The 22,343-nt window shown below is 48.5% G+C and overlaps 1 protein-coding gene across 1 annotated transcript; it reads right to left on the minus strand.

Moving 5' to 3' along the window:
• Positions 1–1,952: 1,952 nt before the first annotated feature.
• On the minus strand, positions 1,953–15,817 carry LOC110199424 (SUN domain-containing protein 2-like). The gene is given in 17 exon segments (XM_020974278.2): positions 1,953–2,119; positions 2,392–2,484; positions 3,231–3,398; positions 3,550–3,665; positions 3,900–3,984; positions 4,163–4,209; positions 4,212–4,386; positions 4,795–4,960; positions 5,336–5,379; positions 9,590–9,717; positions 10,728–10,801; positions 12,019–12,112; positions 12,411–12,503; positions 12,727–12,845; positions 13,547–13,700; positions 14,903–15,000; positions 15,381–15,817. Coding segments are annotated over 17 exon segments (1,920 nt in total). The 5' UTR covers positions 15,533–15,817; the 3' UTR covers positions 1,953–2,005.
• Between the last annotated feature and the right edge of the window lie 6,526 nt (positions 15,818–22,343).

Below are 22,343 nucleotides of genomic sequence, written 5' to 3' on the forward strand. Positions count from 1 at the left end.
GGGCAGCTGCCCTTTGAACAGAGGGTTTCCACCACAATGCTGGCTCTTTTTTCCCTATTACTCAGGCATGTGATTTCACGAACAACCTCCCTGTGTGGGGTAGATAAGAAGCAACGACCGATCCAAGAGAATATTTATTAGTGCATAAGCCCAAATAAGAATATGTCTATAACTCAATACAACTAGAGAATTAACCTAGAGAAATAAAACTAGAGAATGAAATAAGAATATGTGTATAACTTCATAAAACTAGAGAATTCAACAGTCTTTGTGATGAGGAAGAGGTAAGCCATCTGTAGGTTCGTATGTGGGGCTGCTCAGATCCTAGCTTCCTGGGGTGGTGACAAAAGCCGAGGGAGCAGACTGGGCACGAGGGGCAGCTCCACACCTACTGCTGCTGCCCCTGAAGAGTGGAAAATGCAGAAGAGTGGGCTGCCCCTGGTAGCTTCTGGAATCAGTGGCTAGCCCTGTGATGTGAACTGCTGCCTTCCCTCCTGATGGTAAGAGGCAGAAAGCACAGCAATACTACGGTGGACATCAGTGTTTCACGGTCAGCCCCCACCCCCAAGCTGGGGCTGCTGTGACTATCACTCTGGGGACCTGGGGAGGCACCCAGGAATGAAGCCCATAGCTTTTTTGTCTGATGAAAAAGAACCGTGAAATAGATCTGTATAGAAATACAAATGTCTCTATATATTTAATACAATTGGCCAGGAAGCCGAAAATATTTCCCCTCCCTCCCTCCCTCCCAGACTTAGCTTCAACAAGCCCCTCCCCCAACCCTATCCCCTTAAACCTCCCATGTGCTAAGCTGGCCCAAAAGGAACTAGAATCCGAGCTGAGAGTAAAAGACTGATGAGCCTCCAATGCCCTGTTTCCCTGCAGAGGCACCTGAGGCATGTCATGTTTGCCTCAAGGATAGAGGACAGCATCAGCTCAATGCCAGCCCTAGACAGGGATAGGGAAAGGCCAATCCCAACAGTATCCTGGCCAGTCTCTTTCCTACCGTAGCCACAACCACAGGAGCTGATGGTCCCAAAGGAGAGAGCACAGTGACTGAGCTCCAGGTGAGGAGGTGGATAAAAGCATGGCTAGAGTGGAGAATGAGGGTCTCTGGGCTCTCGAGGGGCAGGCAGGAGAAATCTCGTACCAGCGGCATAGGGGAAGTTCTTCTCCCCATGGCTGGTAGCTGTACTCTGGACCCAGCTTCCTTTCAGCAGTAGCTAATTCATGATGACTTGTGTATGTAATGCTACTGCCTTTGCCACACACCTGCAACCTTCCAGTCCTCTCTAAAGGAAGCCCCAGTGGGTAGGAGGGGCCACCAAGCCATGGGTACATCCCCAGCTGCCGTACTAAATGCCAGTGCAGGTAATCCTGGGGGCAGAACTTCCCTGAAATCCAGGCCATTGGCCTTGTTAGAATCAAAAGCACAGACAGGTGCGGTCATTCCCAGGTACTTCTTCGGATTTCAAAGACTGCACCCATCATTGCCAGTGGTAAAGAGAACCATGCAAGGTCCCATGGAGAGCGGCATTAGCCCCCTGCTGGAGTGTGCCCATGTGGGACTGGCTCCCAGTCTGCCCTTTGCCGCTGCCCAGTTTATCATGCCCTTACTGCACCAAATTCCTTGCCCTAGACCCAGGGTGGTGTAAGCTGTGTTTCTGTGGGACTGCTGCTGAGCATAGCAAGGCCCTCTACTCCCTACCACCCCCAACATCTACTACAGAGCTCTTTCTACACGTCTTGGAGGTAGGCAGGGCTTGGCAGGGAGCTGAGGCACCTGACACTGCAGATGCTGTGGATTGAAACAGAAATTGCTCAGCTGGTGGTCTCCTCCATATCATAGAGGGCTTGGTGGGGCAAGATGGCTCCAGGGAGGTGGGCTCCCACGTTCTGTCTCTTTCCCAGAAGTCACAGTGCCCAGAAGGGAGAGCGAGGAGAGTGGGGAACTGCTTGCTTGTGGCTGACAGAGGAAAGGGTGAAGGGACCCGGCAGGGAGGTTCTAATTGGCAGGCTTGCCATGGACCCGGAAGCGGTAAATGCAAGTATAGTCCGGGTGACCCCAGTTGCTCAAAACTTGAAGCTGTACCAGCTGGTATGGGGCTGTGCCGTTGCCCTGTGGGAAGAGGAGAGTGGGGTGAGGGAGACCCGAGATCCCTTCATGGATGCCCAGCCCCCACAGGCTTTCTGCCCCAGGCTTCCTTCCAAGAGCAGTGGCTGAATTGAGCCCTAAGCTTATCCCTCAGCTTCTTCTCAGACCTGTTGGGACCTGGCTTCCACTGCAGCCACTTGCCGAGCCACAGCGTCCTCATGGCTGGTGATCCAGCCCTTGAGGTCAGCAGCATGCCTGGGTCACTGGGTGAGTGATGTGGGACGAGCCCTCCATACCTGAAAGTGGAAGGTCTGAATGGCCTCCCCAGCATTATCATAGGTGAACTTCGCCAGGGCCACCCCTTCCACCTGGGAATCTTCATTGAGCCCCTGCACAGAAGGAAAAACAAGGGGAATGGAAGGATGGACAAATGGATGGCCGCAGTGGGGTGCAGGAAAGAGGTGCTATTAGGACGAGAATCCAAATCAGTCCATGGAGGGAAAAATGGGGGAGGTGGCAGGGAGAGGAGGCGCCAGACAAGGAGGGGTATGTTGGGGAGGGGAAAGAGAAGCAAAGACAATCCACCCTGACGTTGCCTTTCTTGATCCCCTCATCTTCTAGCATCTCTCTCACTAATTCAATAGACAGAGCCTTTGCCCTCCAAGCCCTTTGGCCTTCTTCTCAGCCTCTTCCCCAAAGCTGCTGAATGGCTTGGGAGAAACCCCTTCACCTTGTGGGCCTCACTTTCTTCATCTGTATCAGGATTTGGGTCCTGAAGTATTCCTCTCCCCCTGCATATTTCACCTTCTCTTCCGGCTCCATCTTTTCTCCCAAATCCTCCTTATGTGGATGTTCCATCTCTGCCCTGTCTAGGTGACTCTGTAGGGAATGGCGATCCCCGTCCCTGCCCAACTCACCCAGGGGACACCTGCTCATGGAGGCAACTGGCTATAATAAAGGACCCTAAGGCACATTGCAATCTTAGCTGTTCTTGCTGCTGTGGTTGTCTTTTCCTGGCTCTGTCACATCTGTACAATGGGCACATCCTTCCATTTTTCACCTCAAAATGCTGCTGCTGTGAAGAAAGGGCTTTCCATACGTCAAGAAAGGAGAGCTGCCAGGCTCAGGTACTCACCAAGATGACAAAGTCCTTGGGGGCGCTGGTGATGTTGCTGACTGGCGACAGGGCTTTGGGCACGTGCTCCAAAGTGACGGCAGTGAGGTGGATGCGGGCAGATAAGCGAACTCCAACAAAGCCCTGGGGGCCCCGGAAGGCCCAGCAGTTGCCGGGGTAGACATTTGGCTGTGGATGGAAGACAAATCATGGGAAAGGTGGCAGCACATGGGCCAGATCCAGATCCTGGGGCCCTTCTGCTTTGAGGGCCCAGCCCCCACAGAGGAGGGGGGAGATGACAGGCAGAGAGCCAAGCTGGGGGACCTTTGTTCAGCCCTACCTGGAGGATGGCTCTTTGGGTCTGGAAATGATACCACAAGGTGATACCAAACAGACTGATAACGGCCGTCCTGGTGCCGTAGGTCTCTGAGCTGCGGCTCCTGAGGATGCTGGCCCCTGAAAGAGCAACAGAGAGAAAAGGTGGAGGGGGCAACCCAAGGGCTGGCAGGACAGAGAGATGGCTTAGGGCAACCCTCAAGGCGAGAGGGCACAGCTGGGGCATCTGCCCTCCTAAATGCCCCAGCCCATGAAGGGCATCCCCAGTTGTCATTTCTTCCTGTCTCATAATGGCTATCCTGATTTTGCAGTCCCTCTTGTCCCAAGCCCTCTGGTTTTCTGTAGGCCACCTACCTGAGGACTCCAAGGCATAACCCACCAGCCCAATGCGATCTTCACTATACAGTTTCAGGGCCTGCTGCACGATGTCATACACTTCCTAAAAGACAGGCATGCACCACTTGTGGGCTGGGCCACCTGCAGGCTCCGCCCAGCCCATGTAGGGGACGGGCAAGCATGCTACCTGCTCAGCCTGGGCTTCCCCCTTCCTCTTGGCAGGCTCCTCTCAGGGCAAACCATGACCCTAAGCAGGAGACAGGCAGAGGGGCCAGGCTCACCTCCTCCGTCACCCCGGTGGTCACTCCTTCTTCCAGAAGGGTCAGCTCAAGTCAGCAGCAACTTTGCTGGCAGTCTTGTCCTGCTCCTCTGCCATATGACTCAGGAGTCTTTGCTCCAGGTCCCAAAGCTGAGCCTGTACCTCCTCTAGCTGTGTAAGTCCGGCCTTAGTGCCCTTGTCTCCAACAAAGTATTCCTGGATTAAAGCTGGGACGTGAGACTCCATCTAGAAGCCACCAGAGGAAAGAGCTCAGCAGACACCCGAGAAACAGCAAGGGTGAGGAAGGAAGAGGGCCTGGACAGGGCCTGGCATGTCTAGAGACATCTGAGAGCTCAGGGCCAACACATGCCTGCCTGGTGCCAGAGAAGGGATGGTTGTGAACCAAATGACTGGCATTTCTCCACTGCCTTTGAGGTTTGCAGAAAGGATCTCATTGGGACCTGATATTATCCCACTTGACAGATGAGGAAAATCTCGTCCATGTCACAATGTCCCCCCAATAGGCTCAATCTTTAGCAGGTGCCCTGTGGAAACCTCAGATGGTTGCAGCTCCCTGGGCAGATATTTGGGCAGCAGCAGCCCACCTGAGATCAAGGGGCATGCATTGCTTAACCAGGGGACTGGAGGACTCACGTCACTGTGCAGGGCCACCATCTTTTCTCGCCAAAGGTGTATTTCTTGGGCCATTGCAGCCTGTCTCTGGCTGATGGCCACCAGCTCCTGCCTCAGGCCAGCCAGCTGGGCCTCCAGGGAACCCATCTCCTTTGGCCTTTTGTCCTGGGTGTCTTCCTGGGACAAACTAGCCAGTGACAAAAGGAAAACTCAGGATCAACGCTGGCATAGGCACTTGGAGGATGGACTCCAACAGAACAAGTGTCACCTGAAGAAAAGCACTACCCAATGGAAAGCACAGAGCCACAGAACTGGCTGCAAGTCTTCATTGACATCTGCTGCCTGGGGGACCCTGGCTAGGTCATTTCCCCCTGGGGCCGCAGTAACCTCATCTGCTCTCTGAGGTCCCTCCTAGATTGGATCAATCCTATGGACATGCTAACCCAAGTGTTCTGCCTCCACTGACCTACCCTCCTCAACCCCCAGGCAACTGGTTTCCCTGGTGTAGCTTTCTTGCCCTCCTTCCCTCCTCTTCTCTTTGTCAGTCAGTTTGGGGCCTTACCCTTGCCACTCAGACGTGTGCTGGAGCACCCCGCTTTCCAGCTCCTGTAAGGAAAAAGAGTACATAATGAAACTGATGAAAACATCAGCGCTGCACTGTGGGGATTCGTGGTCTCCTATGGCTGGGCCCTGTCTCTGCTGAGGAGCATATGAGTCGCCACAAACTGCTGGGCTCCAGAAATCTTGACCTTAAGTCCCAGCTAGACTTTTCAGAGCCTGGGCTTCTCTTCTACCCTCCCACCAAGATGAGGCCTCCAAGGTCAGCTGGGATTAGGCACAAACCATTGTCCCCAGAGTGGTGAGGTCACTTGTTAGTCCCCTGAGGAAAGTTTCCAACTCAGCTCTTAAGTCACATGGACAGTCTTATTCCTCCCTAATCTTTTCATATACTACTAACAGAGCCCAACAGGAAGAGACAGAAAGTGAAATTCCATTTCAAATTACTGTAGACACCATAAAATATTTCAGAGTCTCCCTGCCAAAACAAAACCAGGAACTATATGAGCCTAATTACAAAACACTTTTTAGACAAATAAAGTAAACAATCGGAAAAATAGGAGTTGGTCATGCTTAAGCCGAGCTGAGATGGTAAAAAAAGATAATTCTACCTAAATAATTTACTTATTCAGTGTGATATCAAAGAAACTACCAACAATTATTTTACACAGCTGGAAAAAACAATAACAAAATTCATCTGGAAGAAGAAAAGGTACTGAGTAGCAAGGGAACTAATGAAAAGAAATGCAAGGGAAGGTGGCCCAGCTCTACCAGCTCTTCAATTGTATCATCAAGCAGCAAGCATCAAAACTACTTGGTACTGGCTAAGAAACAGAGTGGGGGACCAGTGGAATAGTTTAGGTAGGCAAGACACAATGGTCAATTGACTATACTAATCTAGTATTGGAGAAATCCAAAGACTCCAGCTTTTGGGATAAGAAATCCCTATTTAACAAAACCTGCTGGGAAAACTGGAAAAGCGTAGGGCAGAAACGGGGCTGAGACCACCATTTTACATTTTACATCCTACACCAAGATAAAGTCCAAATGGGGGCAGAATTTAAATATAAAAAATGAGACTATAAGCAAACAAAGAGAGCAAGGAATAGTTTACCTTTCAGATCTATGGAGAAGGGAAGAATTTATGACCAAAGAAGAGATAGAGAACATTATATGTAATGCCAAATGGATAATTTTGCTTACATCGAATTGAAAAGTTGTTTGCAGAAACAAAGCCAATGCATCCAAGATGAGGAGGGAAATAGAAAACCAGGAAAGAAGTTTTACAACAAGGGTCTCTGATAAAGGCCTCATTTGTAAAATATGTAGAGACTGGGGTCAAAATGATAAGAATAGAAGTCATTCCCCAATTGATAAATGGGCAAAGGATATGAACAGGCAGTTCTCAGAGGAAGAAATTAAAGCTATCTAGAGCCATGTGAAAAATGTTCTAAATCTCTTCTGATTAGAAAAATGCAAGTCACCAGGACTCTGAGGTATCACATCACACTTATCAGATTGGCTAATGTGACAAAACAGGATGATGGTCAATGTTGAGAAAATGTGGGAAAATTGGAACACTAATGCATTGTCAGTAGAGTTGTGACCTGCTCCAACCATTCTGGAGAGCAATTTGGAAGTACGTGCAAAGGGCTCAAAAACTTGTGCCTACCTTTTGACCCAGTGATAGCACTTCTAGTTCTGTTTCCCAAAGAGGTCATAAAAAATGGGAAAGAGACCCACATGTACAAAACTATTAGTCTCTCCTCTTGTAGTGGAGGACAATTGGAAATTGAGGGGATGTCCATCAACTGGGGAATGGCTGAACACGTTGTGGTATGTGAATGTGGTGGAATCCTATTGTGCTATAAGAAATGATGAGCTGGTGGACTTCAGAAAAACCTAGAAAGATTTATATGAACTGATGCTGAGGGAAATGAGCAGACCCAGGAAAATATTGTACACATTTACAGCCACACTGTGTGATGACTGACTTTGATAGACTTGGCTCTTCTCAGCAATGCAAGGATGTAAAAAGACAACTCCAAAAGACTCGTGATGGAACAGGCTATCCACATGCAGAGAAAGAACAATAGAGCCTGAATGCAGATGGAAGCATACTGTTTGATTTCCTTTTACTTTGTTGTTTTGTTTTATTGCTTCATCCTCATGGTTCCTCGCATTAGTTCTAATTCTACTTTACATCATGACTAATGGGAATATCTACTTAACCTGAATGTATAAGTAGAGCCTATATCAGGTTGCATACTATGTTGGGAGGAGGGGAGATGGAGGGGGCGACAATTTAAAACTCAAATCTTATGGAATTGAATCTTAAAAACTATCAATTAGTTAATTACCTATTTTAAAGAAGAAGAGGAAGGAGGAGGAGGAGAAAGAGGAGGAGGGAGGAGAAGGAGGAGGAGGAGGAGAAGGGGGAGGAGGAAGAGGAGGAGGAGGAGAAAGAGGAGGAAGAGGAGGAGAAGGAGGAGGAGGAGGAGGAAGAGGAGGAGGAGGAGGAGGAGGAGGAGGAGGAGGAGGAGGAGAAGGAGAAGGAGAAGGAGAAATAATGCTTGGAAGTGTGACCAAAATCAAATTTTGTGCTTATGCGGCTTAATACAAAAACAAACCCAGGAAAGCTGACGTCAATCTTACTGGAAAGGAAAAAAAATAAGAGAAAATGACCTGCTGGCTTTCCCCCCATCAGGTGTCTGTGGTGCTTTCTCCAGTAGACAGGCAAAGGATATGAACAGGCATTTTTCCAAAGAAGAAATGCAAGGGATCAATGATCAAATGAAAAAAATGCTCCGAATCACGGATAAGTAGAGAAATGCCCATGAAGGCAACTCTAAGGTTCTACCCCTACCTGTCAGGTTGGCAAAGAGGACAATCAGGCAAAATGCCCTAAGTTGAGCAGGCTGGGCGAAGTCAGGCACATTAGTGTTGGACGAGGGACGCTAGGGGGCGCGAGAGTGCGTAGAACTCTAGGCTTGGTCTCAGATAGTTAGTTGCTGTGTGATCCTGGGTAAGATAATTCACCCTGTTTGCCCCCATTTCCTCACTTTAAAAATCATCTGGAGACGGAAATGGCAAACCACTCCAGGACCTTTGCCAAGAAAATTCCCAAATGGGGTGGCGAAGAGTGCACCTCGCTAGACACGACTCAACAACAATGCTCTAAGTAGAAACTGGAAACTAGTCCAGCCATTCTGAAAAGCAGTTATGAGTGTTGCCGGCCAGAGATAATAAAACATGTCTACCCACTCACCTGGCAAGACAACTCCTGGGCCTATTCCCCAAAGAGATCAAACAAAGAGGAAAAAGTCCGATCTGGACAGGAATATTGATGGCCAATTTTTCTTGCTGTGACAAAAAACTGGAAACCCCGCACTTGGCAAGAGCTGAACAAATGATGGAGTTGGAAAAAAAGAAATTATGGAGTAGGGACTGAATCTACCATACTCTTAGAGATGATGAAAGGGGTGGTGTTCAGAGAAAGCTGGGAAGACTTGCATGAACTGATGTGGCAGAAGAGTGAGCAGAAGCACAAAGACAAACCACTGTGAAAGAGTGCAGAACTCTGTTGAAGGCAGTGACCAGCTACTCTTCTGGCAAATGATGCAACTTCTGACAGAGGGGATGGACCAAGGCAGAAGGAGAAATACATCTTTTAGACATGGCCCAGGAGGAACTGTTTTGCTTGTCTCTGTATGTTTGTAAGAAGTGGTTTGTTTTTCCGTTTTTCAAATGGATAGGAGGCGAGAAAAAAGAAAATAGATTCTTGTTCATTAAAAGAATGAAAACAGAAGCATCTTTCTCAGCTAATGTGACTTCTCCCTCTTCTGATGCCCGCAGAGCTGACCCTGGGGTCCCAAAGACAGTGGCAGCAGAGGACACCAGCTGGCAGATCCTGCCAAACCAGGGTTGCCTTCAAGGAGGGCATAGCAATAGGCTTTATGGCTGCCCTACAAGAAACAGCAGAGCCAACACCCTCTAATGCTTCACTCCCATTTGTCCTGTTAGGTCTCCTTGGCACCTAGATGTCTCCTCATGAGGAGACTGCCAGCTCCTCATGGGCAAGGACTGTGGGGTTGTTTGTTTGGTTTTTGCCTTGGGACAGTGCCTGACCCACAGTAGGTCATGCTTCATAAGTGCTGCTTGGCTGAGTAACCCTAGCTTAAGAGACAGGAACTGGATGGTGCATGAGTCGTCTGTGTGTCCTGTGCAAAGCTTTCCTGGCACTCAGTGGGGTGCTCACCTGGAAATCTGGTGTGAATTCTCCTGATTCCCACACGTCCTGTCTCCTGCTGCTACCCTTTGCTGCCAACCAGGAGAGCATAGCAGGGTGGAAGGTCCGGAGTCCAGAGGGGTAGAAATACCAAGCACCTAGCACATGGGAGGAAAGGCTAATCTGAGACTGAGTCTCAAGAGCCAGAACGGAACTCCATGCGGACTGACACTGGCAGTGTCACATCAAAGGGGGCATAGACCGCAGCCCAAAGGAGGCAGATGCATGAGGGGCATCATGATCTGGAAGGCTACAGCTAGAGCCCCTTCTACCCCAAGAGTTCACTCTCTCATGATCCTCTCAGAAGTCATTAGACACATTTGGATGATGGCAAAAATGAGGGATAAGAATAAGCTGGGGAGAGGACATGAACTGAAGCCAGAAGTCATGCCTCCTGGTCCCAAGCCTGGTCAACACAGAGCTCCGTCCCTTCTGAATGAGCAGGATGCTCTACAGACAGGTTGCCTGCAGACAGACCTTGGTGACCTTCAGCTTGTGGTGTCATCATTTCTGAGGTGGACTTTATCTCACAGTATGGGCTGAGGAATGGCGTGGCTCCTGACCAAGAGTCCAGGCCTTCTGGGATCATCCCGGGAGGACCACCCTGTGTGTTCTCACCAAAGAAAAGGGACGAAGCCCTCCAGACCTGGCATTGGGTATGTCCTGCCCTCATAACCGATTCCTTCCTAAGTCAGCTCCTCTACCAATCACCCACCCTCCAGTACCTTGTCTGTGACCACGGAGGGCACAGATAAAACACCTCCTTGCTCCAAGTGCGGGTCATGCTCAAAGTGGGCAGGACAACCACCCATACCCTGCAGCCTGAGGCTCTGAGGCCTGCATACAGAAAATGCACAATCAAAGTGTGTTGGGCTGAATGGAGAGGAGAATGAGAGACAAGGCATAATTCTCACCCTTTAGGCACGAGAACGTGTCCGTCCGTGACCTGGTTGCCTTTTGTTGGTGATTTTGTCCCTTTGGCTCCCTAAAGGCTCCCCTTCAAAGCTCTGTCTTCCAAACTGTCCTCTAGCTGCCGTGTCCCCAAGCCCTTGTCTCCCCCTACCCCAACTGCCCACCCCAGCTGCCCTGGGGACTCAACAATGCTCACCATAATCCAGCAAAGCCACAAGAAACAGCATGCCCAAGACAGAGAGGAGCAACTTCTTCCCAGTGGAAAAGCTCCTGGATTTCATGGAGATGAAGGAGGAGATGTTAAGGTCTGCCCTTCCCCATCACAGGATCTGGTGAGACCCTCTCTGCGTGGCAAATGAAACCCCAAAGTGTGTGCCCCCCCCACTCACCCCCTGCCACTGGGCACTGAACATGTGGAGACCTGGGGTTTAATGGACAGCCCTCAGGGTAAAGTGCGAGTAGTAAAGTTGGCCTTTGTGAAATGTATTCATGTTGTTAGGATAGGTGACATGCTGCCCTTTGTGAGGTCAGGTGGCAGATGTCCTGCAATTAGGCAGTCTTGTTTCTAAATCCTTCCAGTTCTTGTCAATTGGGACTTGGAAGAGCTGCAGGAAGAACTGCTGCTAAAGTGGGATTGTCACCATTGGCCCAGCCTGTGGCCCCAGGAATCCAGAGCTGGGGTGGCTAACCTGGAGGCCTCAAGGACATATGTGTCCCTCGAGGTCCTCCAGTGTGGCCATGGTTCACAGAATCAATCCCCTTCAGAAAAGGATTTGTTCCATAGAATTTGAACTCAGTCCAAAGGCCTCCCCAAGGACCTAGGAGGCCACATGTGGCCTGGAGGCCGCAAGATACCCACCCCTGCTCTAGAGGTTCCTGGACTCAGCCCTGGAGGCAGCCTAGAATCCTAGGCATGCTCCTCCACAGAGAAACTGCTAGAATGACCTGGCCACCTGGAGGTCTGGGCAGAAAATTCTGGATTCAAACCCAAAGTAGGGAGTGTCCCTGGCAACTCAGGACCCGCCGACTGGCAAAGGTGAACTCACCAGAGTCAGTTGTGATCAGAGGCAGGAACTACTGAGGAGAGATCTCCTAAAAGAAACTCAGGAAGACAATCCCCGCGATAGTGAGAGCCAACCCACTTCCCTGAAGAACCAAGGGTAATGGGGGCTGGCCTGTGCCGGTGAATGCCGAACAACCAGCTCTGGAGGAGGGCAAGGCACACGCAACCCACTTTTGCCATCATCTTCTTCAGTGGAGACACTCAATCAGGGCCTGAATGGTAGCTGACTTTGACAAGCAGTTTCCAGCTGGTTCCAGCACACCCCTGACCCTACCTGACCCTGTCATAAGATTCATGGCATAAAAGTCTGAAAAAGCTGGAAAAGAACAGGACAAAGCACATGGGGAAATTGATCTGAGGGACTGTGGAGTCCTTGGAGCTGTGGATCTTTGATTCTGGCAGGCCCCAGGTAGTCCTCACTGACCTGGTGAAAACATAGATGTCCTGCAGGGAGACAGCTGTGGTCAGGCGGTACCAGGTGTTATGAAGGCACCAGCGGAGCAGGCCAAAGAGCCAACCTGCAAAAGTCCCAGCAGAGAGATTGAAAGGCTTCACCCTGCAAGCCCATCATGTCCCAGAGCTAGCCCCTTCCCAGCCTGCCAGCTCTGAAGCCGCTTCTTGCTATTCTGGTCTCGCATCCTCCCAGGGCTCTGTAGCTGTGCTTGGGGATCTTTCTCTCTTCAGCCCATCTCTACACGCTGTCCTAGAGTTACTCTAGCCGGGCCCAGCATGTCCCTACATAGGAATGAGGAATCTCTTCTAGGTGCACTGCAGGAACTACCCTGGGCACTGTGCCCACCCACTGGCAGAACCCACCTGAGAAGTGGATGGCCATCCAAGGAAGGGCCACCTGGGAAGCCCTGTTCTTTAGGTTGGATGCAGAGCCAGGCTGGTCCAAAAGCGAGTGCCCTGCAAGGAAGGGAAGAAATGAGGATTCACCAGAAGGAGAGACAAGTGGACCTGGAGCATCCCCCTTACCAGGCTTGAGGGCTTGAGCACTCCCACCCTGCAAACCCTCATCGAGAGCCAGACTGCAGAGCTCTCTTCCCCGCCCCCAGCTATGGGTCACCCTCTGAAGTCAGTGGGGCAGTGCCTGGGGGATGGGGCTCTAGGGAGGAGAAGTGATGCCTACCTGCACAGTCATCCTCAGACCTATATCCTGAGGAGGATCCAGGGGTGCTGCAGGTGATTTTGGCCAGGAGAGGGGATGGTGAGAGGCCTTTGACCCTACTTGACTTCCTCCTCCGAGTCCTGGGGAACAGCAGGTATGAAGAGCAAAGATAGGAGAGTGGAAGAAAGCAAGGGTGAAAAAGAAAGGGAGGGGAATGAGACTTGGCTGGAGACTTTGAGGTTGGAAAGAAATGATACCTAAAGCCTCTCTTCCTGTTCTTATTCCTTAAACAGATGAATGATCTTTCACAGCAGAGGCAGGATTGAACCAAGCCACAGCTCCCATGGGCCAGGGAGCACCTCTTTCCAAATTAAACTAGCATGATGAGGTATGAGAAAAGCGAAGAGCCACCTGAAGCTGTCTCGTCCCCCACAGGCCCTTGACCCAAGTGGCTTCCTGCGCTGTTGCTGGGCCCTGAAACTCACTCTAAGAACCACGTGCACTGGGGCTAGGGAAAAGAGTTCCGTGGCTGAGAGGGGTTGTTCCCTACCCAGCTTGAGGTGTCAGGGGACCTGGCCTTTTCCATGCTCAAAGTTGCCCCGCCCTATTTCCTGTTCTCAGACAGTGAAGGCAGCAGTAGGCCAGATTGGGGTAGAGGAGGGAGAGATGGTGCTGGGGACAGGGAATTCTCACCTTTGTGAGGAAAGAAAGCAATAGAGTGATGTCTCCACCAAAAATGGGGGCAGGAAAGCAATATGCACATGGCAGCAGCTGAGGGCCTTGGCTGCCATGGGCAGTTGTGATGGTGAAGGTGGCTTAGCCTTGCTCTGGCTCCTCTTACCTGAGGGAACTGTCATTGCATTGAATGTGCTGGCCGACCACAGGGGAACTGCAGCCACTGCTGCTGGTGCTGCTGCCGCCGCCATCTCCATCAACGTGTAGGTGGTACCGGAGGCGCAGGCGCTCACTGCGCCGAGACATCTTCCAAGGGAATTCTAGAGATTCCCCAAAGAAGGAAAAAAGAATGAGAAGCAGTGCTTACTGCCTGAGTGACGATGCTATTTTCTGGCAGACCCTGAGAAGGGTGTTAAGGGGGTGCCCTTGAAGGACAGGGACCAAAAGCCCCAGACTAATTTCTCCAAAAGGTTAGCTGGGCTGGCACAGAGAGGCACTCTCCTAAAGTGGTTTCTGAAGTGGCTCCAAAGCACATTGATGATAGCTGCCTAGCAGGGTCAGGCCCAGCAGTCTCATGCCTGATCTCAGCATTGGTTCAGCCTGACCATCAAGTCCTCTTTCAAGAGGATCCTGCAGGAGGCTTCCCTGAGGAAGTGGAGGCTCCACTCTCTGCTGCCTCCATTCTGGATCTGCCCCTTAGCATATCTTTCTAGAATCTGGGCTTTGGACACTGTGCTTGTGATTATTCTCAGGTTGCTTCACAAGCAGGAATTTGTCTTCTCCCCACAGATGGTAAGCTTGAGGACTGCCTTGTCTTCCATGTCTTTGGGTCCCCCCAGCAGCCAAAAGCCTGTTCTGAAGGGTGGCAGGTGTCATCTGCAAGAGCTCTGTCCTGGTCCCAGCTAGCCAGCTGATACTAACCCTGACCCTTCAGCAATGGGCTTCATGGGTTAACAGTGCTGGAAGGACAGGGTTTTGTGTTTTGTTTTGTTTTGGTCTTCATTTCCTCATCACCACTCTGAAGGATTATCCCACTCCTATTACAGATGAGTAAATGGACAAGTGGTAAGCTCCCCAGGGATTCTCATAGCACCAGGAAGAGCCTCCAAGGCAGACCCTGAGCCTTCCTATGTGCCTGCTCACTGAGCTCCAACCTCAATGCCTCCTGAGGGATTTCTGAACTGTCAAGGCCTATGCAACTCGATAATGGGGTGGTTTGTGGGAGAGGAAGATGAAGTCGGGGGGTAAGCAGGCTTTGTATGGGAGGACTGAATTCCATCATGGACACCTGTGTATCTGGGGATTTGGGGGGAGAGGTTAGGGGATGGAGCCGAGTCAGCTGTGCACAGCTGGCAGCTCTTGGGAGGGGCAGGTGTTGTTCCTTGGCTGAGAAGGTACACAGACAAGACGAGGTGCAGATATTGTGCCCTGGCACAGAGAAGGGCACCGAGCTCCAGACCCCGCACCTCTCTACCACCTGTTTTACCGGCCCCGCCATGCCAGTGTGGGCCCTACGGGGTACCTGCTGAGACCGCCCAGTCCGCGTCCGCGTCCCAGTCCGCGTCCTTTGCTTGGCTACCGAGGTAACGCCTGGCGAACGCTGGGCGCGTGCCAGAAGCACTGCAAGGACAAAGAGGGTGTGAGATGGCAGTAGGAACAGCCAGGCTTTCATCCTGCGAGGATCATCCTCGGACTAGGGCTGCCCCACTTTAGAGAGTTTGCTAGAGGCCGGCTGGATCCGGGCACTGGCAGGATGAGCCCGGCCAAGCCCGGGCATAGCGAGGATTACCAAGCCCTTTCTGGGGAGCCAAGAGGAGCACCTGGGGCCAGGGGACTAGATGTGTCAACCCTGGGCACGGGCGTGTTGCCAGGGCTGCCTCTCCCCAAACAAACACAGGTTCGCGCGCGCGCGCGCACACACACACACACACACACACACACACAGAGCCACACTCTGTCACACACACAGCAACTCGCAGCAATAGGGAAAGCAAGCGTACTTTATCGGAGACGAAGGTGGAAAGGCATGCCAGGAGTTGGTATTGGGAAATGAGCCCTGGCTTGGGCAACACGATGTTGCGGTTGTTTGTGGGAAAGGGAGATGAAGCAGGGGAGCAAACAGGCCTGGCGCTGAGGAAGTCCACTCAGTCATGGACACCACTGTTCCTGGGGATTTTGCGGGGAGACGTTAGGGGATGGAGCAGAGGCAGCCGTGCCCAGGGAGCAAATCTTGGGAGTGCAGATGTGCCCCGGCACAGAGGAGGGCACCGACATCCAGACCCTCTACCTGGCCAGCCCCTTTTCTCTTGGCCACTCCATGCCATAGCATGGCCCTGCTGGGTACCTGCTGAGACTGCTAAGTCGGTCAGCCGACCGCCTCGTCTGTGTCCGCGTCCCAGTCCGCGTCCAGGTCCGCGTCCTTTGATGGCTACCAAGGTAACGCCTGCGGAACGCTGGGCCCGTGCTAAAGGGACTGCGAGGACAAAGAGAGCACGAGCTGGGACCAGGGGCAGCCAGGCTGTCATCTTGAGACGATCGTCCTTGGCCTGGCGTTGTCTCACTTTAGAGACTTTTCTAGAGGGCAGCTGGGCTTTGGGATTGGGAGGATGAGATCGGCCAAGTCGGCTCATAGAATGGGTAATGAGCCCCATTCTGGCCAGGCTAGAGGGGCATCTAGGGCCAGTGATCTGGGAAGGTCAACCCTGGGAACAGGATTGTTGCCAGCACTGCCTCTCCCCAAAGACACCAACACACACACACACACACACACACACACCCCATTAGAACAATGAAGCAGACTTTGTCCCAGAGGGAGATGGAAAGGGCAGTCCTTCTCTTCAGAGTGTGGCAGCCAGAATGAGACCTGTGCTGGAGAAAGCCCTTCCAAGGTAGCCACCACTGTAGGGCTTTCCAGTCATTCACTTCTGCTGTTTTTAATGTGGTTCAGAATGCAAGGGATATTTTCATCTCCTTCGCTCATTTCTCTCTGTTTAGTTCCCCTTTTCCCCCGAAAAAGGAAGGCCTGAACTTTTAACCAGTAGATTGGAGGGCTTCAGACTGGCCTTATGCCCACCCCTCAGACAACCTCCCTTCTTCCTTCCTCTTCACCCCAGCTCTGCAGCCTCAGAGGGAGTCCACCCTCCAATCCCTGGGGTTAGCTCCTCCTTTGGAGTTGGCTTTGGGCATTCTAGAGAATTCCCTGCTTCCCCCTTTCAGTGTGGCCGGGGGAGGGGGGGCCTTCAGCTTACTCGGGATCATGTTGATAAAGTCCCCTGTTGGCTAGGGGTGTCCCTCCCCAAGTTGGGAGAGCATCTGCTCCCACTGCCCTCGAGCCCTTCCACCGTGCCCCCCTGCCTCCCTTGTGGCTGCTACTGGAGCTGACTTGGAGCTTATTGCAAGGGTGGTGATGTCCCCAGCACCTGGAAACTCCAGCTGCTGAGGGAGGGAGTGGGAAGGGCCCTCCAACGTTCAAGAGGGCCTTCTGTGCCTCAGGGATGTCCAGAGGGTCAAGGCCAACTAAGATTTGTTATCAGTATTATGATTTCCACTTTTTACAATTTGTTTTTAAAACTTTGACTTCCAAAGTCCCTCCTTTCTCCTGCTCCATCCCCAACCCCTCATTGAGAAGGCAAGCAATTCCATATAGGTTATATATTTGTAGTCATACAAAATATATCCATAATAGTTATGTGATGAAAGAAAACATAGACAAAAAGACTCCAGAAAAATGAAGAAAGTGAGCGGAAAAAGTTGCTTCAATTTGTATTCAGACACCATCAGTGCCTTCTCTGGGGATAGATACTATTTTTCATCCTAAGTCCTTCAGAGTTGTCATGGATCCTTGTATTGCTGAGAATAGGCAAGTCATTCACAGCTGATCATCTTACAATACTGCTGTTACTTGGTACTCAATACGTTTCACTTTGTATCAACCCATGTAAGTCTTTTGAGGTTTTATGAAGAGCATCCTGTTCATTCTTTCTTACAGTATAAGAGATTTCCATCATAATTACCTACCGCGACTTATGCAGCCGTTCCACAACCGATGTGCATGCCCTCAATTTCTAATTCTTTACCTCCAGAAAGGATCAGCTATAAATATGTGTGTGCATATATGTCCTTTTCCTTGTTGGTTTCGATCTCTTTGCTGATATACAAGTAGCAGTGCTACTGCTATGTCAAATATGGTATAGGGTATGCAGGGTTTTGTAGCCCTTTGGTCATAGTTTCAAATCACTCTATACCATGGTTTCTTCACTTCACAACTCTGACAACGGTACATTAATTTCTGCTTTTTCCAACATCCTGTCCAACCTTTCTCATTTACCTTTTCTCTCCTATTATCGAATCCAATAGGTATGAGATAGTGCCTCAGAATTGTTTTGACTTGCATTTCTCCTTTCACTAGCAAGGCAGATTCTTTTTTTATGTGGCAATACATACCTTTCATTACTTCATTTAAAAATTGATTGTATCTTTTGATTATGCATCAATTATGCTCTGATTTTTATAAATTTGACAAGGTTCTCGAAATGCTGGAGAAATGACATCTTTCTCAGAGAAACTTGCTTCAAAATTGTTTTTGACACTTAACTGTTGTTGCCTGTATTTCCCCCTATCCTATTCCCCTATTCTCTTTTATTCTATTGTCTCTCTCCTTTCACCCTGTCCCTCCTCTAAAGTGTTTTGCTTCTGATTCCCCCTTCTCCCAGTCTGCACTCCTTTTGGTCACCCCTCTTCTCTTATCCCCTTCCCATTCTATTTTCCTCTACAGTAAGATACATTGCTATACCCCATTACCTGTGTATCTTATTTCCCAGTTACATGTAAAAGCAATTTTTCACATTTGTTTTTAAACTTGAGTTCCAAGTTTTCTCCCTTCCTCACTCCACACCCACCCTCCTTGAGAAGGGAAGCAATTCAATAGAGTTTATACTTCTGTATTCATGTAAAACACTTGCATAATAGTCATGTTGTGAAACACTAACTATATTTCGCCCCATCCTATCCTGCCCCCCCATCATTTCTTCTATTCTCTCTTTTCCCCTGTCCCTCCTCAACAGTGTTTGCTTTTGACTAACCCCTCCCCTCATCTGCCCTTCCTTCTATCACTCTCCCCCTTATCCCCTTACCCCCTACTTTCTTGTAGGGTAAGATAGATTTTCATATCCAATGGAGTATGTACATTATTTCCTCCTTAAGCCAATTGGAATGAGAGTACGGTTTACTCATTCCTTCTCATCTTCCTCCTCTTCCCCTCCACGGTAAAAGCATTTTCTTGCCACTTTTATGGGACATAATTTATCCCATTCTACCTCTCCCTTTCTCCTCCTCCCAGTACATTCCTGTCTCACCCCTTCAGTTTATATTTGAATGTCATGCCTTTATATTGAACTCGCCCTATGCTCTCTCATGAGAAAGGTCTCTTGGGTTACAAATATCATCTTTCCATCTTTCCATTTCAGGAAATGGATGGATTCTTTACAGGTTTTTGGCTCTTCTGGCTCCCCATCTCAGTATTCTTTTCTGTTTTCTGTAATTGAATTTTAGTGTAGACTCAAACACCAGGGCACAAGTACAGAACAGAGAAAAGAAGAAAAAGTATCATGAACTTAAATATTGCATTTTAATTACAATGTATCAAAAGAAAAAAAGGAGAATGTCATGTGCACAGCAGAACCTAGGAGAGGATTCAAAATATGTAATGATAGATTTTCATTTCCAGAAAGCCTGTATGACAAATAGTACAACTTGTGTCAAGAGTTGTTCATTCTTACTTCCTTGTAAGGTTTCTTTTCTTCTCTTCTCTGCACTTTTTTAACGTGTTCTTTTTTTCCCCTTCTCATCCCACCCCCAGAAAGCTACAACTGGGTGCTGATATATTTCTCTATAGCCATATATACATATACATATACAGACATGTACTTTCCCAAATTCTGCTCCTGACTTTGTATTTATATTTGTGCATATCTCTTTTTTCCTATCCCTCCTGACTCCTCTACTTTACTGCTACCCACTACCTTCCCCTTCTATTACTTACCCTACACCCCTCCAAGGATCCCTCCCCTATCCTCCAATTCTCATCAATCTAAGCAACCATCTATAGCCCCCTATAAGCTATTCCCTCACCCTGCCCTCTAGAGATTCCTCTCTTGTCCTCTCCACCATCCCATTTCTTCTAAATTTAGAAGACTTTTATCCCCTTCCAAATATATGTATTGCTCCCTCTTAAACTCATTCCTGATGAAAGTAGGTTAACAGAATTTCAAGCCCTCCTTCCTCATCTCCTTCTCCTGCACTGGTGCTTCCACTTATACCTCATTGGTATAAAATAATTACTCTTTTTAGCTGTTCCTAAATCATTTTCCTTTTCAAAGTCATATTCTATTCTGGTCTACCTCAGTCTTTCAGGTGAGCTACTCAATTATTAATATAATCTTGGACTTAAGTTTTGCCTTTTACGTATATGAAAAGGAAATAGTCTGTCCTTATTGAATCCTTTGTAATAATTCTTTGGTATGTACTTTATGTTTCTCTTGGATGTCATAGGTCAAATCTATTAAGTTTAGGGAATTCAGGGTGTTATTGTGGTTTTTGTTTTGTTGTTTGTGTGTTTTTACAAAATCTTGGATGTCTGACAGTTGAGCAAATGTCTATTGTTTTTATCCAGGGACATGTTTACCTTTGCTGCATATGACATTTTTGGACTGAGCCCTAGTTCTTTTGCTCTTAGATGGATAGTGTTTCAAGACTTGCAGTCCTTTATAATCTCTGCTGCTAGGTCCTGTGTGATGGTGGAACCATCTTATTTAGATTGTTTTTTTTTCTTTGGTTGTTGCTTGTGATATTTTCTCCTTGAGCTGGGTGTTTCTAAATTTGTTTGCAATATTCCTATGAGTGTTCCTCAAGGATTTATTTTAAGTAGTGATCAATGGATTTTTTTCTATTTCTAATCTCCTCCTTTGTTGTCATGCTTCAGGCCAATATTCTTTAATTGTTTCTTGTATGATTGTATTGAGATTTTTTGTCATAACTATCAGGTAATCTGATTATTTTTATGTTTTCTCTTCTTGATGTGTTCTCTAGATTGGTTGTTTTTCTTATAAGATATTTCATTTTCTCTTTTATTTCTTTTCACTATCCATATTTGGTTGAATTATTTCTTGACCTCTTATAATTTCAGCGGCTTCCCCTTGCCCAATTCTAATTTTCAAGGTGTCATTTTTTTCTTTGAGATTCTGGATCCTCTTTTCTAATTAGTTGACTTTCCTTTCACAGTCTTCTTGGTTTTTCTTGGATTCTTCTTCCTTGTTTTTCTTTTGTTTAGAATGTCCTCCATCTCTTTCCTTTGATTTTTAAAGTCCACTCAGTGGGAAAGCTAGGAAGAGTGAGAGTAATAGACCTCTGCCTCCTTGCTTCTCTATACAGGGGGATAAAAAGACAATTGTAAAAGGAAAGCAAGTTAACCTGGTTCCTACAGTTATCTCAAGATAATCCGCCAGATATGGCAGGCCTATAGTTGGCATTCCTGGGTCTTCAATGCACAGATCCTACAGAGTGCTGAGGGGAGGTGTACGTGGGTTGGCAATTGTGACCTAGATGAGCTAGAGCCAGAAGACTGACAAGGAACAGTGAAATATGTAGGAAGAGAATCAGGTGAGGGTAGAGCTTCTCAGATTGTACTGAATTAAATGGACTTACAGCCTCCACTTGATCTGGGGCTTCCTTTTGCTTTTATTCATTTTGGTGTCTTATCCTTCCTACAGCAAAGATCCTTCCCCTTGGAAGAGAAAAGAGAAGCAAAAACGAAAACATGAATTGCTCAGTTATAATTTTTTTGGCCCATTTTTGTCGAGGAGCATCCAATCCTTTTTTGTACCTTTTTTTGTTTTTTGCCTGCAACATAGCTTAAACACACATGCACACACATAGGTATGTGCACATATTGCATGCACATGAACACACAATTTCACACAAATTTGCATTTGACACTGAAATATTTAGGAGAGTTAGACCTAATTGCTGGAAATGAAATTATTATAATACCCATTCTCAAAATTATTTCAATTTTTTTAACAAGATTTTCCATTTCTGTGTCAGAAAGTAGTTTACTAATCACCCAAATGAATGATGTTGAAAAATATAACAGATGTGAATGTACCTGAGATGTTCACACATGTGGAATTCACAGATATGACGTTTAAACACCACACTCCAATACAGTTGGATGTTCCTTCTTAGCTAGGCCATGAGCCTGTGTCAATGGGGGAAAAGGCTGATGGGGCCTCATTTCATCCCATTTGGGTTGATAATTGAGGCTGGGTTGGAACCTCAGGCCCTTCTGCTCTTGTAAAGCTTCTTCATAGTAGAGGGTTCGGTGCCTATAAGACAAGATGGCAGCTCCCCAACATATGTATAGCCCTGACTTGGCATTACAAGACCAGGGCTCAGAGTTCAGTTCTGTTACTTGCTATGTGATCTTACTAAGCCACAATGTCTCTCAAGTTCCAGTTTGCTTTTCTGTAAAACTAAGGCTCCAGGCTAAGTCATGCTTAAGCTCTACAATGGTGTGGTTTGAGTCCTGGAGAGGATAGCATGAAGAGGACTATATAATAATGACAGAAGGACTAGGGCCCTGTTCTGAATCCAGAGTTCCCAGGCCCTGCCCCTGGAAGGCAACTCTCACTAATGGTTACTGACATCAGAGCTGGGTAGATTGGAATGCCAACTTCCTCCTCAGCCTCAATTTTCTCTGCTGTACCATGAGGGGGTCATATTTGGAAGATCCTAAGGACCCTTCCAGTTCTTGAGGCTGAATGCCCCATGGCTTGGTTTATGCCGTATGGGTAGAGAAGGATAGACCCTGTTTACATGAGGCAGGCTGTGGCAATAGCTTCAGGCCTCAGCAGCTCTCCATCCATACAGGAAGATCTCCACTATCTCCCTCATGGGACCTCCCTGCT

The sequence above is a fragment of the Phascolarctos cinereus genome, unplaced genomic scaffold (genome assembly GCF_003287225.1).
Source record: "Phascolarctos cinereus isolate Bilbo 61053 unplaced genomic scaffold, phaCin_HiC Scaffold_5;HRSCAF=322, whole genome shotgun sequence".
NCBI classification, from domain to species: domain Eukaryota; kingdom Metazoa; phylum Chordata; class Mammalia; order Diprotodontia; family Phascolarctidae; genus Phascolarctos; species Phascolarctos cinereus.